The following is a 19,497-nucleotide window of genomic DNA, read 5'->3' as shown; positions in this document are numbered from 1 at the left end:
TCTCTTCAGGCGGACCTATCATCACCATCAACGGCGCCGCTGTGGAGAGAGTGAGCAGCTTCCGCTTCCTTGGTGTACATCTGGCTGAGGATCTTACGTGGTCAGTACACATAAATAAAACAGTGAAGAAGGCGCAGCAGCGCCTCTTCTTTCTCAGGAGACTGAAAAGATTCGGCATGAGCCCCCGCATCCTCAGGACCTTCTATCGCTGTGCCATTGAGAGCATCCTCACTGGATGCATCACCACCTGGTATGGCAACAGCACCGCTTACAACCGCAAAGCTCTCCAGAGAGTAGTGCGGTGTGCTGAACGGATAATTGAGGTGAGCTTCCTCCTCCAAGACATCTACAGGAAGCGGTGCCTGAGGAAAGCGGGAGGATCATCAAGGACTCCAGTCACCCCAGCCATAAACTCTTCAGACTACTTCCATCAGGAAGGAGGTTCTGCAGCATCCGTCCCGAACCAGCAGACTGAGAGACAGCTTTTTCCACCAGGCCATCAGACTGCTGAACACGTCATAGACACCTCACCCTCACTACTGGAACTTCAACATTATGCACTCCATACTGTACATTAATGCCACTGTTTTGCACATACCAACCTCTGTACATTTTATATTTTATATATCTTATTTTATTGTTTACTCTATTTCATTTGTAAAACATGTATATACACACACACACACACACACACACACACACACACACACACACACACACACACACACACGTAGAAAAACATATTTAGTATACACATTCAGTAATGTATATACCTTTATATATGGTACATATATTTATTACTTTTAGATTAACCATTTTATATTTTGCTTGTTGCACGTTATTGTATTTTGCACAACTCTGTTGCTTGTGAAGCTTGCACACAAGAATTTCACTCGCATGTACTGTACCAGTGTACCTGCACATGTGACGTGACAATAAAGGTGATTTGATTTGATTTGATTTTATTGGAACGACACGAGAAGATGCTTCAGCATATTTCTAAGGAACAGGGCGCCCTGCTTCAGGTAGTAATGGAACTCAAAGGTATGTGGCAATCCCTGGCCCAGCAGCAGCTAATGTTTCACCTCAGTTACCCTCCTTGCTGCTATGGCCGCCTGCCCTCTTCCTCCCTCTCCATCTCCACCCATGCGTGAGCACACCTTACCTGTGCCTGAAAAATTTTCAGGGGATTTAGATAAGTGTAGAGGCTTCTTAACCCAGTGCGACTTGAGTTTTCGCCAACAGACTCACGCCTATGCTACCGACGGTGCCAAGATTGCCCTCATGGTGCAACTCATGACTGGGAGAGCCCTGAAGTGGGCTCAGGCAGTGCTGCGCTCCAACTCCAATGTTTCTTATCCTGACTTTCTGACCAAGTTCCGCAGTGTTTTTGATAAAAGTTCTAATCCGGATGCAGCTGCTCACCGTTTGTTTTCTTTGAAACAGGGCAAAAAGAGTGTGGCGGATTTCTCTGTGGATTTTTGGATCTTGGCTGAGGAAACTGGGTGGGAGGAAAAAGCACTTCGGGGGGCATTTCTCAATAGCCTGAATGAAGGAATCAGACGTGAGTTGGCCACCAAAGAATTACCTACATCGTTGGATGCTTTGATTAATTTGTGTATCAGCCTTGATGACCACATGCGAGAATATGGAGGGCGGGCTGAGGGAGCCCGCTGGGCAACAGGGAGCCCAGGTGGTTGGCTGAGCACTTCTTCTGATGGGGAAGGACAAGGGGAGCATGAGCTTGAGGAGAGGGAGGAGGAGCCGATGCAGCTAGGGCGAGCTAGATTCAACAAGCCGGGGTGGAGGAAGAAGCGCCAGATGGGTGAGTGCTTTGCATGTGGAAAGAAAGGGCACTTTGCAGACTCTTGCCCGTCCCCGCTAAAAGATTCGGCCCGTCAGTAGCGGTGGGGTTACTGATGGGTGCGAAAGGAGATGTGTTACCCCACCTCAGCTGCCCCGCCGAGCTTATCTTTCAGTCCATAACTCATTCCTGTAATGCATTAGTGGATTCAGGCGCGGAACAGAGCTTTATGGACGAGACTTTAGCCAGGAGATTGGGGGTCCCGCTCGTTTCCCTGCATGTTCCTTTAAATGTGTCTGCCCTCAATGGGGAAGTGCTGGCCAAAGTCACGCATCGCACGCATGAAATCACGCTGGTTCTTTCTGGTAATCATGTTGAAAAGATAAGTTTGTTTCTGTTTAGGGTGCCTGATACTCCATTGGTGTTAGGCTACCCGTGGCTTCAACGTCATAACCCTCAGATAGATTGGGCCCAGGGTAGTGTGGGGGGATGGAGTGAGTGGTGTCACAAGCAGTGCTTACGGTCAGCTGTTCCCAATCTGACGCCGACTGTGGCAAAGGACTCTGTCTGTACTCCTGATCTCTCTGTTCACTGCAAATTCCTTGTAGCTTGACAAGATTTATTGTCTTAAATTTAGCCAGATTATCTTGTCCATCTTGTTTTGAACATTACAAGCTAGTTTCCAGTCTCATGTGTTAGATGATTAAACTTGTTTCAAGTATATATTACTTTTTTTTTCTTATTTAGTCTGTATATCTAAAATGAACCATTTTACATTTATTTCAAGCAAAAATAGCTTTTAGATAGAGTGTAAAACAAAATTATCTCAAAATAAGAAACATTCACCTTTTTCCTTGAAATAAGAAAGTCACTCATTGGAAGGTATTTATTTCAGGTTTTTAAAGAAAGGACATCTTCAAGGTTATATTTTGTCATAACATAGACACTGTTTCTGAAATTGACTGGGTAATATGACGTAAAATCAAGTAGGTTTTCAACATCAGTCAGTTCAGTTGCTTGGGCAAGGTTGGGAATTGCAATTTCATAGGCAAGAAAGTCTTTGTTGAAACCCAAGGTTTCATACACCTGGTATTCAAAACAATAAAGTACACTATTAACAACAAAAAATGTTTTTACAAGTCCAAAGATAGGGTTTAAACCATTTGCTGAAATGAGTATAAGAGACCTGTCACAGATGTACAGTATTTGTTTCCATGTAAAATAAGCCACTTTACTCTAACGGCATGATGTATAGCATCTTCAATCCCCAAAAAATCTACAACCTTTGATTGCAAATGGTCCATATTAGCAACCTCTGATATAGGACCTAGTTCTTTCTCATTTACAAATATCGGATGCTCAGTTCCTGCTTCACTTTGGCATCACTCCAGCAGCTGATTGTGGTTTACAAGAGACTTGCACACATTCTTAAAGTTTAATTTGGATGACCATTGTTTAAAAAAAAAAAACTGTGTTTAGACTTGAATCTCATGCACATATGACGTATTACAGGTCCCAGGGCAATAATTTGAGAGGGAAGATGCAGCATGTAATGTTGCTTTGGGATTACATTTTTTTCTGGGAACAGTTGCCTGAATTGTTTAAGATGATCTTCTATCATTTTTTTTAGTTTGGACACAGTTTGTAAAGACACAACTGGGGCAAAAAGTATTTTAACAATTTCAATTAAATCCAAAATAAACTGAATAAAGGGATTTTTCTCTACAACACTGTACAATAAGAATGGCAAAATCTTGATCAATATAAGCATTTGTCCAGAGGATTGTTTGAGTCTGTTGTCACTTGAAGCTAAAGTAGCAATACTAATTGGTGAAGGCTTGTCACGTATGTCCGCTGATGAAAAAGGAAAGTTCTGCATGGCAGAATTAAACAAGTCCAATTCCAAATTTCCAGATAAAACAAGGTATTTCAACACACACTTAATTTCCATTGGTGCCACTCCTTCAAGAATTACATGCATAATATCCTGTGGCATCTGCTCTGTGAGATTAAAACCTGGGAAATCAACTAATCAACTAATCAACTCATGCTGGGCAAGAGTGTCTCCGCAGCTAGTTTGGGAAATACCAAGTTCATGGGGGGAGGGGGGTATTACAAACTGTAGCTGTAAAAACAAAAAATGGTCACAAATAAGGTAAAATGAAATAACACCTATAAGAGTTTATTTTAAATCAATGAAGAAGAAATTTACCTATCATACTGACTGTGTTTTATGAACGTACAAACCACTAAATTGTATATAGAAGCAAAAATTGAGATGTCCACCCCCTTCATGTTCTATGTTAGTTGTTACCTAACTCCGTTTGAATTTGGAGTCACAGGAATCTTCTGCACTTGAGCGTTGAAAGACAAAATGTAAGAGAAAACTTCATCAAGGAAGAGAGGTAAGCAATTTTAATTTTTCGAATGTAAGTAGTGTGTAGTCTAATCACTGTTTTAAAGTCAAGCGGACAGAGTAATAAATTTAATTTGAGCGTGGGAAGGAGTAATGTAGCATGCTAACGGATGCTAGCGTTAGCAGCCCTCGCATGTGGTTCAGAAAACAGTTAGTGAAGTATCTACTGTAATGTTGTGAGAATTCCTAGCTATGCTATTTATAAGGGGCAATGTTAGCCGTTTGTATTAACTTAAGTTAATAGGCACATTGAGAATTTCTTTCAATTAGCAAGAGAGCTAATTAACCACATTCACTATCACAGAAACCTGAAACAACTTCTTCACCCTGGGTAGTTGCTACAGGCCCTCCAACTGCTGATGCTAATGTAGGCCAGCTGAAAACCTTGCAGCTCCCCAGTCCTCCGAATATGTTGTGTACACCGACAGTGAGTTGGAGCAATGCCGAAAGAGTTACCTGGAGTTGGCCTGCTCCGGCAGGGAACAAGCATGCGTCATGTCAAAAGAACTGAGATGCAGATTGGTGAGAAATACAATCACAAGTATGGTGTCCCTTTTGAGAGCAAGCCAAGGCCAAATGGAGTGATACCCCTCTAAGACCGAAATCACTGCAATGGCTAAAAAGTTGTGGAATATTATCCTATGCTGCAGGATAATGATGCAAGCGTAAAACACGTAAGTTCTTGTATTTGTGTCTCATATATAAATCATTTTGTTTTGTTCAGGGGGCATGATATATATGTATTTTTCACCAGGAGAGCATTAATGCCAAGTTACAAAAAAGGCTGCAAAATATGAAAACCCCAGTAAAAAGGCAAGGACCAACACCGGAGAGGGGACGGCCCAAGAGAAGGCTCACTGACCTCTCCCCAAGGGATGAAGAAGCTGATGATGAAGATGCTGATCGCAGTTCTTCCAGTGGTGCATCTACTCTGTTATCACCTGTCAGAAATTCTGACGATGCCTCCACTTCATGTGAGTACATACATGTAATTTTGTAAAATGGTTATCAACACACAGCCAGTAGTAGCTAATGTTTTGTGGAAGTCTACTTCAGTAACAATGAAAAACCAAAATGCTCTTGTACTTCTCTCTATCTTAGCTGACAAGGATAGTCGGCAAATACAAGCAAGACATTACAAAACATTACAAGAAATGTGCAAGAAGGCAAAACCAAACCAAGAAGATGTGTCCCAGCTATTAGACCTCGAGTTTGAAGCCAGAAGATCCTTCATTGACTCAGACACCATGAAAGAGGAGAACAGAGCTCGCCTCATCTTGGATGCATATCCATGCTTTAAAGAATTGCATCATGTAAGTTTTTGGAAGAGTTAATCAATAATCACTTTAATTTCAAATATATTTGGTGTGGTAGTAAAGTTATTTTGATTTTATTTGTTTACTTATTTTTTTTAAACCTATTGTAGGCATTGGGTGAGCTTCGCAGAATTTTGGATCCCCACAACAAGTTCATCAGTCAAATAAAACTGAGATGGGAAGAATTCTGCTCCAGGGTAGAGTTCTACGGTGTGTCAAAGAAGGCAATGAATCCACCAATGACCATGGACAAAAGTAAGTTTTACCATTTGAATACAAAGTTCTCATCCTTTAAAATTTATGTTTATGAAGGTTTGTTTCTGCTTTGTCCAGCTGAAGCCCACCTTGCACTGATGAAGGCTCTTCCAACGCTCTTTCCCACACCTGCCCATCCACCAAAAAAGATGGGGAATGCTTCTGAAGCATTTCTACATGTCCTGAAGGTAAGTTTTGTAAAATTTGCTTATAAAGATCTACAGAAAATTTGGCAAACGAAATTTTTCGGTCAAATATGACTCCAAAATGCTTTTTCGGTTTCAGCCGAAAGACTTAAATCTATAATTTATTGTTTTCATTAATTTATAACGTATTTAATGTACACGAGTGTGGTCACATAAGGAGTCGCTTGACACTGATAAACCATAAGTCATAACTATTATAAAATGTGTGTAACCAACAAAGAACAAGATAATGACGTCTCCGACGTTATGACCAAATCCCAGCAAAAAAACATACAATTAACATAAGATGTTAACTGTCATGTCTTTTGTGTCTTGCAGCCTACAGAAGATCCAGATGCTGTCCTCCAGAAACGAAGCTTGTCATGTCCAGTAGTGATGTTCGATGGCTGCAAGTGTGTCATTGCTGTTGGTAATTTACCAGTTACAACATTTGACAAAGAAAAACTTGGTGAGGCTATGATATATGTGATGGCATACTTTTATGCACTCCATCTGACTTACCCCAAATGCGTGGCAACCCTGCTGTCTGTCATTCAGACAGAAGTTCTCCAGGATGCCATTCATGAGCATGACACTACATCATCTTACAGAAAAGCCCTGGCAGAATGGCATGCATTTATTGGAAAGTAGTGTGTAAATTTCAGATAAGATTATGAGAGGGCACTTTTGTTTTGTTTTTTTTCAATCTGGGTCTTATTTCTAAAATGGAAAATGTTCATTTACTCACCCAGACAAGATCTGTGGTATTTGGTGTCATTCGAAAGAAATTTGAATCTTTGTGGTCTTCCTATGTCACTCGTCAATTTTAATGGGGCAATGGCGAAACCTCTAAGGCTGTTGAAATGTTGAAACCACTTAAACAAACTCATAATGTTGGACCTGTACTGTTCAATTGTATCTTTATTATCTGCAGGTTATTGTTAAAGTGGACAAATAAAGATGGACACTTTTGCTCTGTTTCAGTTTTGTTTTGTCCTTAATCAGCAATATAATCTTAAAGTAGTGTTTAGCTAAATTTAAAAAGCAGAAATATCTTTAAAATGATTTAATGTACTAGTTTTTAGACTATTTGCCTTGATTTGTTCGTTAGAATAAGTGTTTTATGCCTATTTTCAGATTTAATTTCTTCAACATTTTACTTAGAACAAGTGGTTAAAGCTTATTTTAAGTTTCAATTGTTCTGATTTGTTGCCTGGAATAAGTGTAAAGACTTATTTTTTAGCTTTATTTAAATCCCAGATATTGTTCTTATTTCAAGAAATCTTGTTAAGAAAAAACACTTACCCCATGGGCAGATAATTTCACTTGTTTTAAGCAAATCTTCACCAAAATAAGTGTATTTTCTAGTATTAAAGAGGTGGGTTTTTGCAGTGTTGTTCCGGCTGAATATCAGGATCTACACTGCAAAAACCCACCTCCTTAATACTAGAAAAATACACTTATTTTTGGTGAAGATTTGCTTAAAACAAGTGAAATTATCTGCCCATGGGTAAGTGTTTTTTCTTAACAAGATTTCTTGAAATAAGAACAATATCTAGATTTAAATAAAGCTAAAAATAAGTCTTTTACACTCATTCCAGGCAACAAATCAGAACATTGAAACTTAAAATAAGCTTTAACCACTTATTGTAAGCCACAAATAAAGATAATAAAGATAAAAATAAGTGTTGAGTAAATGAACATTTTCCATTTTAGAAATAAGACCCAGATTGAAAAAAAACAAAACAAAAGTGCCCTCTCATAATCTTATCTGAAATTTACACACTACTTTCCAATAAATGCATGCCATTCTGCCAGGGCTTTTCTGTAAGATGATGTAGTGTCATGCTCATGAATGGCATCCTGGAGAACTTCTGTCTGAATGACAGACAGCAGGGTTGCCACGCATTTGGGGTAAGTCAGATGGAGTGCATAAAAGTATGCCATCACATATATCATAGCCTCACCAAGTTTTTCTTTGTCAAATGTTGTAACTGGTAAATTACCAACAGCAATGACACACTTGCAGCCATCGAACATCACTACTGGACATGACAAGCTTCGTTTCTGGAGGACAGCATCTGGATCTTCTGTAGGCTGCAAGACACAAAAGACATGACAGTTAACATCTTATGTTAATTGTATGTTTTTTGTGGGATTTGGTCATAACGTCGGAGACGTCATTATCTTGTTCTTTGTTGGTTACACACATTTTATAATAGTTATGACTTATGGTTTATCAGTGTCAAGCGACTCCTTATGTGACCACACTCGTGTACATTAAATACGTATATAAATTAATGAAAACAATAAATTATAGATTTAAGTCTTTCGCTGAAACCGAAAAAGCATTTTGGAGTCATATTTGACCGAAAAATTTCGTTTGCCAAATTTTCTGTAGATCTTTATAAGCAAATTTTACAAAACTTACCTTCAGGACATGTAGAAATGCTTCAGAAGCATTCCCCATCTTTTTGGTGGATGGGCAGGGTGTGGGAAAGAGCGTTGGAAGAGCCTTCATCAGTGCAAGGTGGGCTTCAGCTGGACAAAGCAGAAACAAACCTTCATAAACATAAATTTTAAAGGATGAGAACTTTGTATTCAAATGGTAAAACTTACTTTTGTCCATGGTCATTGGTGGATTCATTGCCTTCTTTGACACACCGTCAGAACTCTACCCTGGAGCAGAATTCTTCCCATCTCAGTTTTATTTGACTGATGAACTTGTTGTGGGGATCCAAAAATTCTATGAAGCTCACCCAATGCCTACAATAGGTTTAAAAAAATAAGTAAACAAATAAAATCAAAATAACTTTACTACCACACCAAATATATTTGAAATTAAAGTGATTATTGATTAACTCTTCCAAAACTTACATGATGCAATTCTTTAAAGCATGGATATGCATCCAAGATGAGGCGAGCTCTGTTCTCCTCTTTCATGGTGTCTGAGTCAATGAAGGATCTTCTGGCTTCAAACTCGAGGTCTAATAGCTGGGACACATCTTCTTGGTTTGGTTTTTGCCTTCTTGCACATTTCTTGTAATGTTTTGTAATGTCTTGCTTGTATTTGCCGACTATCCTTGTCAGCTAAGATAGAGAGAAGTACAAGAGCATTTTGGTTTTTCATTGTTACTGAAGTAGACTTCCACAAAACATTAGCTACTACTGGCTGTGTGTTGATAACCATTTTACAAAATTACATGTATGTACTCACATGAAGTGGAGGCATCGTCAGAATTTCTGACAGGTGATAACAGAGTAGATGCACCACTGGAAGAACTGCGATCAGCATCTTCATCATCAGCTTCTTCATCCCTTGGGAGAGGTCAGTGAGCCTTCTCTTGGGCCGCCCCTCTCCGGTGTTGGTCCTTGCCTTTTACTGGGGTTTTCATATTTTGCAGCCTTTTTGTAACTTGGCATTAATGCTCTCCTGGTGAAAAATACATATATATCATGCCCCCTGAACAAAACAAAATGATTTATATATGAGACACAAATACAAGAACTTACGTGTTTTACGCTTGCATCATTATCCTGCAGCATAGGATAATATTCCACAACTTTTTTAGCCATTGCAGTGATTTCGGTCTTAGAGGGTATCACTCCATTTGGCCTTGGCTTGCTCTCAAAAGGGACACCATACTTGTGATTGTATTTCTCACCAATCTGCATCTCAGTTCTTTTGACATGACGCATGCTTGTTCCCTGCCGGAGCAGGCCAACTCCAGGTAACTCTTTCGGCATTGCTCCAACTCACTGTCGGTGTACACAACATATTCCGGAGGACTGGGGAGCTGCAAGGTTTTCAGCTGGCCTACATTAGCATCAGCAGTTGGAGGGCCTGTAGCAACTACCCAGGGTGAAGAAGTTGTTTCAGGTTTCTGTGATAGTGAATGTGGTTAATTAGCTCTCTTGCTAATTGAAAGAAATTCTCAATGTGCCTATTAACTTAAGTTAATACAAACGGCTAACATTGCCCCTTATAAATAGCATAGCTAGGAATTCTCACAACATTACAGTAGATACTTCACTAACTGTTTTCTGAACCACATGCGAGGGCTGCTAACGCTAGCATCCGTTAGCATGCTACATTACTCCTTCCCACGCTCAAATTAAATTTATTACTCTGTCCGCTTGACTTTAAAACAGTGATTAGACTACACACTACTTACATTCGAAAAATTAAAATTGCTTACCTCTCTTCCTTGATGAAGTTTTCTCTTACATTTTGTCTTTCAACGCTCAAGTGCAGAAGATTCCTGTGACTCCAAATTCAAACGGAGTTAGGTAACAACTAACATAGAACATGAAGGTGGACATCTCAATTTTTTTGCTTCTATATACAATTTAGTGGTTTGTACGTTCATAAAACACAGTCAGTATGATAGGTAAATTTCTTCTTCATTGATTTAAAATAAACTCTTATAGGTGTTATTTCATTTTACCTTATTTGTGACCATTTTTGTTTTACAGCTACAGTTTGTAATACCCCCCTCCCCCCATGAACTTGGTATTTCCCAAACTAGCTGCGGAGACACTCTTGCCCAGCATGAGTTGATTAGTTGATTAGTTGATTTCCCAGGTTTTAATCTCACAGAGCAGATGCCACAGGATATTATGCATGTAATTCTTGAAGGAGTGGCACCAATGGAAATTAAGTGTGTGTTGAAATACCTTGTTTTATCTGGAAATTTGGAATTGGACTTGTTTAATTCTGCCATGCAGAACTTTCCTTTTCATCAGCGGACATACGTGACAAGCCTTCACCAATTAGTATTGCTACTTTAGCTTCAAGTGACAACAGACTCAAACAATCCTCTGGACAAATGCTTATATTGATCAAGATTTTGCCATTCTTATTGTACAGTGTTGTAGAGAAAAATCCCTTTATTCAGTTTATTTTGGATTTAATTGAAATTGTTAAAATACTTTTTGCCCCAGTTGTGTCTTTACAAACTGTGTCCAAACTAAAAAAATGATAGAAGATCATCTTAAACAATTCAGGCAACTGTTCCCAGAAAAAATGTAATCCCAAAGCAACATTACATGCTGCATCTTCCTCTCAAATTATTGCCCTGGGACCTGTAATACGTCATATGTGCATGAGATTCAAGTCTAAACACAGTTTTTTTTTTTAAACAATGGTCATCCAAATTAAACTTTAAGAATGTGTGCAAGTCTCTTGTAAACCACAATCAGCTGCTGGAGTGTTGCCAAAGTGAAGCAGGAACTGAGCATCCGATATTTGTAAATGAGAAAGAACTAGGTCCTATATCAGAGGTTGCTAATATGGACCATTTGCAATCAAAGGTTGTAGATTTTTTGGGGATTGAAGATGCTATACATCATGCCGTTAGAGTAAAGTGGCTTATTTTACATGGAAACAAATACTGTACATCTGTGACAGGTCTCTTATACTCATTTCAGCAAATGGTTTAAACCCTATCTTTGGACTTGTAAAAAACATTTTTATTGTTAATAGTGTACTTTATTGTTTTGAATACCAGGTGTATGAAACCTTGGGTTTCAACAAAGACTTTCTTGCCTATGAAATTGCAATTCCCAACCTTGCCCAAGCAACTGAACTGACTGATGTTGAAAACCTACTTGATTTTACGTCATATTACCCAGTCAATTTCAGAAACAGTGTCTATGTTATGACAAAATATAACCTTGAAGATGTCCTTTCTTTAAAAACCTGAAATAAATACCTTCCAATGAGTGACTTTCTTATTTCAAGGAAAAAGGTGAATGTTTCTTATTTTGAGATAATTTTTGTTTTACACTCTATCTAAAAGCTATTTTTGCTTGAAATAAATGTAAAATGGTTCATTTTTAGATATACAGACTAAATAAGAAAAAAAAGTAATATATACTTGAAACAAGTTTAATCATCTAACACATGAGACTGGAAACTAGCTTGTAATGTTCAAAACAAGATGGACAAGATAATCTGGCTAAATTTAAGACAATAAATCTTGTCAAGCTACAAGGAATTTGCAGTGTAGCTAAAGTGTTCAGCAAGAGTTTGGCCTCATCGCTTCCGCCTCACCAACCTTATGATTGTGGCATTGATTTGCTTCCAGGAGCTACGCTGCCCACCAACCGCCTATACAGCCTGTCCAAGCCTGAGCGCGAGTCCATGGAGCGCTATATCACCGACTCACTCTCCGCTGGCATCATTCGACCGTCCACTTCTCCGCTTGGGGCAGGATTCTTTTTCGTTGAAAAGAAGGACAAATCCCTTCGCCCCTGCATTGACTTCCATGGTCTCAACAAAATAACCATCAAGAACAAATATCCTCTCCCTCTGTTAGCGTCCGCATTTGAGTTGCTCCAGGGAGCCACCATTTTTACTAAGCTGGACCTTCGCAATGCCTATCATTTGGTTCGTATTCGAGAAGGGGACGAATGGAAGACCGCATTCAACATGCACTTAGGCCATTTCGAATATTTGGTCATGCCTTTCGGTCTTACCAATGCTCCGGCAGTGTTTCAGGCTATGGTGAATGACGTGCTTCGGGATTTCATTAACCACTTTGCTTTTGTGTACTTGGATGATATTCTCATTTTTTCCAAGACTCGTGAGGAGCATGTTGAACACGTCAGACTGGTGCTTCAACGGCTGTTGGAGAATCGCCTGTTCGTCAAAGGTGAGAAGTGTGAATTTCACGTCCCGACAGTGTCTTTTCTGGGGTTTGTGATTGATCGGGGGCAGTTGAGAGCAGATCCTGCTAAGGTCAAGGCAGTGGTGGAGTGGCCAGGGCCTAAGACCCGGAAGGCACTCCAAAAGTTCTTGGGCTTTGCGAACTTCTACCGTAAGTTCATTTGTAACTTTAGCACTGTGGTGTTGCCGTTGACTACTCTCACTTCTCCTAAACAGCAGTTTGTGTGGTCGCCCCAGGCCCAACAGGCTTTTGTGCAACTGAAACTGTTGTTTTCCTCTGCCCCCATTCTCATTCAAGCAGATTTGTCTCGACCCTTCATTGTGGAAGTGGACGCGTCGGATTCTGGTGTGGGAGCAGTCCTTTCCCAACGAGTGGAAGGTAGACTCCATCCCTGCGCCTTCTTCTCCCATCGTCTTTCCCAGGAAGAGCGTAATTATGATGTTGGGGATCGGGAGCTCCTGGCAATCAAGTTGGCCTTGGAGAAATGGTGCCACTGGCTGGAGGGGAGTGTGCATCTGGTGCTGGTCTGGACGGACCATAAGAATCTGTCGTATCTGCAGACGGCCAAACGCCTCAACGCCCGGCAAGCCAGGTGGACCTTGTTTTTTACTCGTTTTGATCTTGTCATCACGTACAGGCCAGGGTTGCGTAACACCAAGCCGGATGCCCTCTCGCGCCAGTTTGCTTCCAGTGGGGAGGGGGAGGAGGAGAAGGAGGAGAGGACTATCATCCCGGCTGGCTGTGTGGTGGGTACAGTGACGTGGGAGATTGAGAAGTTGATCAGGGAGGCTCAGCGACTGGAACCTGATCCCAGTTCGGGCCCCGCGGGCCAACAGTATGTTCCCACAGCTGTCTGTGGCAAGGTCATTCATTGGGCGCATGCAGCTAAGTTCTCGGTGGACTTTGTCACCGGCTTACCGTCATACTTACCATTGTTGACCGCTTTTCCAAGGCAGCCCATTTTGTGGCCCTGGCTAAACTCCCGTCTGCTTTGGAAACTGCTAAACTCCTTGTCCAGCATGTTTTCTGTTTACATGGCATTCCCCAAGACGTTGTGTCGGACCGAGGGGCCCAGTTTACTTCCCGGGTGTGGAAGGAGTTTTGTGCGGAACTGGGGGCCCAGGTCAGTTTGTCTTCTGGCTTTCACCCGCAGACAAATGGTCAAGCTGAGAGGGCGAATCAGGAACTGGAGGCCATGCTACGCTGTGTCGTCTCATCTAACCAGTCCACTTGGAGCGAGGAGTTGGCCTGAATTGACTATGCCCACAACGCCAGTACGTCAACCGCAACGGGAGTGTCGCCTTTTGAAGCCTCCCTGGGTTATCTACCTCCGCTCCTGTCTGTCATGGAGGGTGAGCTTGCCGTGCCATCTGTCCAACATCATATTCGTCGATGTCGGCGCGCCTGGAAGGCTACTAGGGCAGCCTTGCTTAGGACGGTGGAACGGAACGCTTGTTCCATTCCGCCGTCCTAAACAAGGCCGGACCAGTCCGGACCAGCTCGTTGTGCCCGCCTGCTGGGTCCCCACCACCTGCCCGGATTATCGATGACGCACCTGCATATTCCATAACGCGGATTATGGACGCTAGGCGCCGCGGTAGGGGCTTCCAATACTTGGTGGACTGGGAAGGGTATGGTCCGGAAGAGCGTTGCTGGGTGCTGCGATCCGCTATTCTCGATGACGGTATGGTGAGAGAATTCCGCAGACGGCACCCGGACAAGTTTGGTCGGTCGCCGGGAGGCTCCCGTTAAAGGGGGGGGTACTGTCATGGTCCGACAGCTCTTGCCTGGCTGCCTGCCCATGCGTTATTGTGTGCATGTTGCTCCCTTCCTCTCTCTCCCACTCTCTCTCTCTCTCTCTCTCGTAACGGGATTGTTTACCTCCGAGTGGTGACGAGCATTCCCGAGAGTGTTCCCGCGCAGAGACTGACCGCACCTGTTGTTGATCGGAGCCGACCAGCTGTAACCAATTATCCGCCATCTCCCGGGCTGCCGTCTTAACAGGGCGATCGAGCTTCAGTCAGCGTTGGATCATTGTGTGAAGCACGGTAGAGCAGCGCCGATGGTTTTTGTGGCAGTTTATGTTGAGCTGAGGATTGTTTAGTTACTCTGCGTGTGTTTGTGTGTTTGCCACTAGGAGGGAAACGGAGAGAGAGATCACGGGAGCTGGACCGCCTTTTGGGATTACTGTTTGGAAGGAGTCACTACGTGTGTTTTCACTTCACGGCCACGAGCACTGCTAGGAGGAGAAGGAGGAGACCACACCTGGGCACCCCATCACTATATATATATATATTGAACTGTTGCACCTTTACCGCACTGTAAATAAATCCACTGTCTTCTCCCAAAGGAGTCCTGCATACGAGTCCTGTTTTCTACGCCTACCCTGACATATAGGGCATATATGGTATCACTCTTGGCTGGAAGCAGTGCTTAATCAATGAAAAAAAAACAAACACAAACTTTGTCCAAAAACCTCTCATGTTTAGCTGTTTTCCACTTTTTCTTTGGTCATTTTAGCCTTTTTGGCCAGGGTGAAGGGAGTATCTGCCATCAAACAAGAAGACAGCCGCATGTAACTACGATGGTGTTTGCTAGTTCACCTTACGTGGATTAATGTAATAATGTGGTTAGCTTACTCAATGTAAATTACACACGAACAACATTAAGCTACTCACACAAAGAAGAACGGCTGCTGCTGCCATCATCATCCGTCATCATTTCTGCTACACTGACAGGGCTAGGGGCCAGGACTCTCCAGGTCCGATAACAGGCACCACACCCGCAGTAGATGTGCTCGGTGTGAGGTCTTGCAGCAAGCTATCAAATACGGTGCATTTCTCGGCTTTTAACAAAATGCTATATGTCGCCAGGTGTTTCATCAGATTCGAGGTGTTACCTCCTTTGCACAGTATCACCCTAAGCACTTGTTGCAGGCTGCTGAGTTTGCATCTTTAGCTGTGAAGTACAGCCAGACTTTTGACCGCTTCGCCTTGGGCATTTTTAATCTGTAGCTCTGCTCTAAAAGAACGTACGTACCTGGCCCCGCCTACTACGCTTGCAAAGGTAAAATGATTGGCTAGAATCCAAAGTGTACATCTCAAGAAAAAAAAAGCACCGAAAGAAAGCACCGAAATGTGCGCTGCTTTTCGGTCTGGTTACTACTGTTTATGTCAGAACAATACCGGTACCCATCCCTATTCCTATATGGCTATATATAATCAATATAAACAATGGCAGTACAATTTTTTTTAAATAGCTCTGTATAGCTTTATAACGGCTGCTATAATATTTTTCAGACCATAAGGCACAAAGGGTCCACTTCTGTACCATTGATTCATTAATACTGAATTCTCTCGCAGCTGCTCTATTCCCATGTTGTACTGTGCGAGTGATAGCCCTGAGTTTGAAATCCGCTTTGTAAGTAAGTTTCTTAACAGGTGCCATTTTGGGGTCCTTATACACACACAATACGGTAATATTATGTTGAAGCACAATACGTATTCCTCCGCAAGGCTCGTGACTACAGTAGCCAACATGCTCCGAAAATCCATCAAACGGTGTGGCTTCATAGGTTACCAAAGTCGTACTAAAACATTTTTTTGACAGATTTTTGAGCACAGTGTACCAAATAAAATCGGTTTGACGTCAGTAAACACAACCAGAATTCAGACATAAGGCGCACTGTCGATTTTTTTGAAAATTAAAGGATTTTAGGTGAGCATTATAGTCCGAAAAATAGGGTAATCAGACTATGTTTCTGGTAGCATTTGTGTGTGTGATTCTGCCTGTGAACACAATAGTTTGAATCAATTCTAATAAAAGTTTTAGGGCGGTACAGTGAGATTATGTTAACAATCTATTCAAACTTGACTTGCTTCCACCAAGGTTTTCAAGGCCATCTTAAATATTTATTGGTTAAAAATTGGCAAATAGGTATAAAACATACCAACTGTGATTCAAACAACTATGGTATGTGTTGTCAACATGTAGAAAGTACCATACAAAGATTTAAAATATAGTGGTGTGCTGGGAGTGGGTAAATGGAATCTCCCATCATCTCTCTGGGACATTTTGTTTACTGTATCTGTTCTGGTTTTGTAGCTGTTTTAGGTCATTTCTGCCAATACTGCAGTGTTGTTTTGATTTACAGTTGCTGCGGTGGTAAAAAAAAGAGATGTTGCACAATGAGTGACTTTATGAAGAAGACCTCATTGGATGCGCAGTGTTGGTTGTTTTTTATGTGTTGAATACATGAATGTCCTCTATGTCTCACTTGGGCTACAGCAACATCTGAAGGTCAGTACCTCCTTTGTAGATTCCACACTTTGTGGTTTCTCAGCTCTTTAAAATACCATACCATGAATGACTTTGTATTTCACTTTACATTCACATCTGTCGTCTTTCAAGTCAGCCCCAAAATGCATCCTGACAAAAAAGGTATTGTCAACAGAAATTATCTGAAGCCAAGGTAATTAGAAATATACTGATGTATAATATTATATAATATGCCGAATGTAATCAAGTCCAACTATTTACAAATCAGTACCTATCATTCATCACCCTTATAATGTTTGTGTAGTCAGAGTAAACATGTCATGCGAGTCTAACCTTATTTTCACTGCACAACAAACCTCGTTTCAAGAGAATAATGAAAACAAAATGAATATATACAAAACACAATGCTATTCCCTTTGAAGGAAAGAGTGCACAGAGAGTGAGCTGCCTTGGTGAAGGTTTGCGGTGATCATCACGATCACCTCTGTGATGATTGAATGACATGTAGGCACAAACACTGTCAAAAACATAACCTCTTTGGCGTAGGTGATAAAGTTTGGCTGGAACAAAGAGAGCTGCTTCAAATGTCCTCCAAAGAGCGACTTTTACTGTTATACTGTTGTACATTTCAGAGCCTGCATTTCTTCACTTCTTTTACTCGAGCAAAGAAGTTAAATCTGTGCTTCAACTTTTACCAGAATAGTTTTTAACACAACTACGTGTATTTCTGCTTACATTAAGTGTGTGTGTATTTCCGCAACCTCGGGCTTATATTTGTATTTTACACAGCTTCCAAACTGTTTCAGAATTATTATTATTTTAAATTTTTTGTAGTTTCACAGTGCCATAAGCTACTTTTGATCAGAACACTTTTTTCATGACCTCTTGCTTTTCTCTATAAGATACAAAGGTAATTACTCACCTGTCCTCGAACGTGTACCAGATAAGAGTGGTCAACAGACTCCCCAAACAGAGGAGATTGATCATAATCGAGAGCTTTTTCCTCATGTCGCTCTAGTGCTTCACCTTTCTTAACACTTCGTTTTAACTCAGCTTTTTTTTATGTACTTTTACCTCATATGTTGATACGTCAGTCTGCCCGGTTTAACTGTCTGGTGGTTTATGATGATTCATAAAATGAGTAGGCATCCTCGGTTAATTATTACTATATGAGAAGAAGAAGGCACTTGTATGGGCAATGAAACATTTCTCCCACTGAAAATGTGTCCAGATGAACAGAATCAACCTTTGGGGATTTTCTTAGCTGGATGATTGAGCATGCATCAAGACATTTGAGACTGTGAGCCTTGTAAAAGCAAAGAAAAACAAAAATCACTCACAGGTGATTTGTACAAAGATGTTTTTAAGACAACATCTACATTTCAAAACTGAGTTGCCTCCATGGATGTTTTCAGACCTGTTTTGCCAGCTCATGAAATGAACTTTGATTCATTTTTATTCTAGAAATCAAATAATTTAAAAATCTATTTATTTTATTCTAGGTGTACTGACAACTATCAGTGGATTACTTTGATACAAGAAGTAACAGCAGACAGAAATAGTACTTGAGAATCTGCCTATTCTTCTTTATTAATGTAATCTAGTGATAATTGTGATTATGTTCAATAATACCAATACAGAAACTATTGTAGGATCTACCTTACAATATACAGGGAGTGCAGAATTATTAGGCAAATGAGTATTTTGTCCACATCATCCTCTTCATGCATGTTGTCTTACTCCAAGCTGTATAGGCTCGAAAGCCTACTACCAATTAAGCATATTAGGTGATGTGCATCTCTGTAATGAGAAGGGGTGTGGTCTAATGACATCAACACCCTATATCAGGTGTGCATAATTATTAGGCAACTTCCTTTCCTTTGGCAAAATGGGTCAAAAGAAGGACTTGACAGGCTCAGAAAAGTCAAAAATAGTGAGATATCTTGCAGAGGGATGCAGCAGTCTTAAAATTGCAAAGCTTCTGAAGCGTGATCATCGAACAATCAAGTGTTTCATTCAAAATAGTCAACAGAGTCGCAAGGCGCAAAATAACTGCCCATGAACTGAGAAAAGTCAAGCGTGCAGCTGCCAAGATGCCACTTGCCACCAGTTTGGCCATATTTCAGAGCTGCAACATCACTGAGTGCCCAAAAGCACAAGGTGTGCAATACTCAGAGACATGGCCAAGGTAAGAAAGGCTGAAAGACGACCACCACTGAACAAGACACACAAGCTGAAACGTCAAGACTGGGCCAAGAAATATCTCAAGACTGATTTTTCTAAGGTTTTATGGACTGATGAAATGAGAGTGAGTCTTGATGGGCCAGATGGATGGGCCCGTGGCTGGATTGGTAAAGGGCAGAGAGCTCCAGTCCGACTCAGACGCCAGCAAGGTGGAGGTGGAGTACTGGTTTGGGCTGGTATCATCAAAGATGAGCTTGTGGGGCCTTTTCGGGTTGAGGATGGAGTCAAGCTCAACTCCCAGTCCTACTGCCAGTTTCTGGAAGACACCTTCTTCAAGCAGTGGTACAGGAAGAAGTCTGCATCCTTCAAGAAAAACATGATTTTCATG

General features: G+C 41.2%; 2 protein-coding genes across 2 annotated transcripts in view; one reads left to right on the top strand and one right to left on the bottom strand.

Annotated features, from left to right (window-relative positions):
• LOC120434039 overlaps positions 1-17,991 on the bottom strand; it is a gene marked incomplete at its 3' end in the record, with an annotated part of 59,169 nt that extends 41,178 nt beyond the window's left edge. Inside the window, exon 1 of the mRNA XM_039601427.1 lies at positions 17,848-17,991. Within this exon, the coding sequence (XP_039457361.1) occupies positions 17,848-17,933 (86 nt within the window). The remainder of the gene's footprint in view (positions 1-17,847) is intronic.
• Positions 4,636-6,954, top strand: LOC120436141. Its single transcript, XM_039606554.1, has 6 exons — positions 4,636-4,894; positions 4,975-5,194; positions 5,322-5,533; positions 5,647-5,791; positions 5,870-5,979; positions 6,316-6,954. Exons 1-6 carry the CDS (start codon positions 4,862-4,864, stop codon positions 6,625-6,627), a joined length of 1,032 nt encoding a protein of 343 aa, XP_039462488.1. The 5' UTR covers positions 4,636-4,861; the 3' UTR covers positions 6,628-6,954.
• Positions 17,992-19,497: the final 1,506 nt, after the last annotated feature.

Source organism: Oreochromis aureus, linkage group 3, assembly GCF_013358895.1.
Source record: "Oreochromis aureus strain Israel breed Guangdong linkage group 3, ZZ_aureus, whole genome shotgun sequence".
NCBI lineage: Eukaryota > Metazoa > Chordata > Actinopteri > Cichliformes > Cichlidae > Oreochromis > Oreochromis aureus.
The sequence above is the reverse complement of the archived record's forward strand: the minus strand, read 5'-3'. Positions and strand labels throughout refer to the sequence as shown.

What these genes read in the sequence shown, in the direction of transcription:
- LOC120436141 (XM_039606554.1), top strand. Translation starts at nt 4,862, where the DNA reads ATGCTGCAGGATAATGATGCAAGCGTAAAACAC. An exon ending in ACCAATGACCATGGACAAAA is followed by an intron (nt 5,792 to 5,869) that starts GTAAGTTTTACC and finishes TGCTTTGTCCAG; the next exon opens with CTGAAGCCCACCTTGCACTG. An exon ending in CATTTCTACATGTCCTGAAG is followed by an intron (nt 5,980 to 6,315) that starts GTAAGTTTTGTA and finishes TGTGTCTTGCAG; the next exon opens with CCTACAGAAGATCCAGATGC.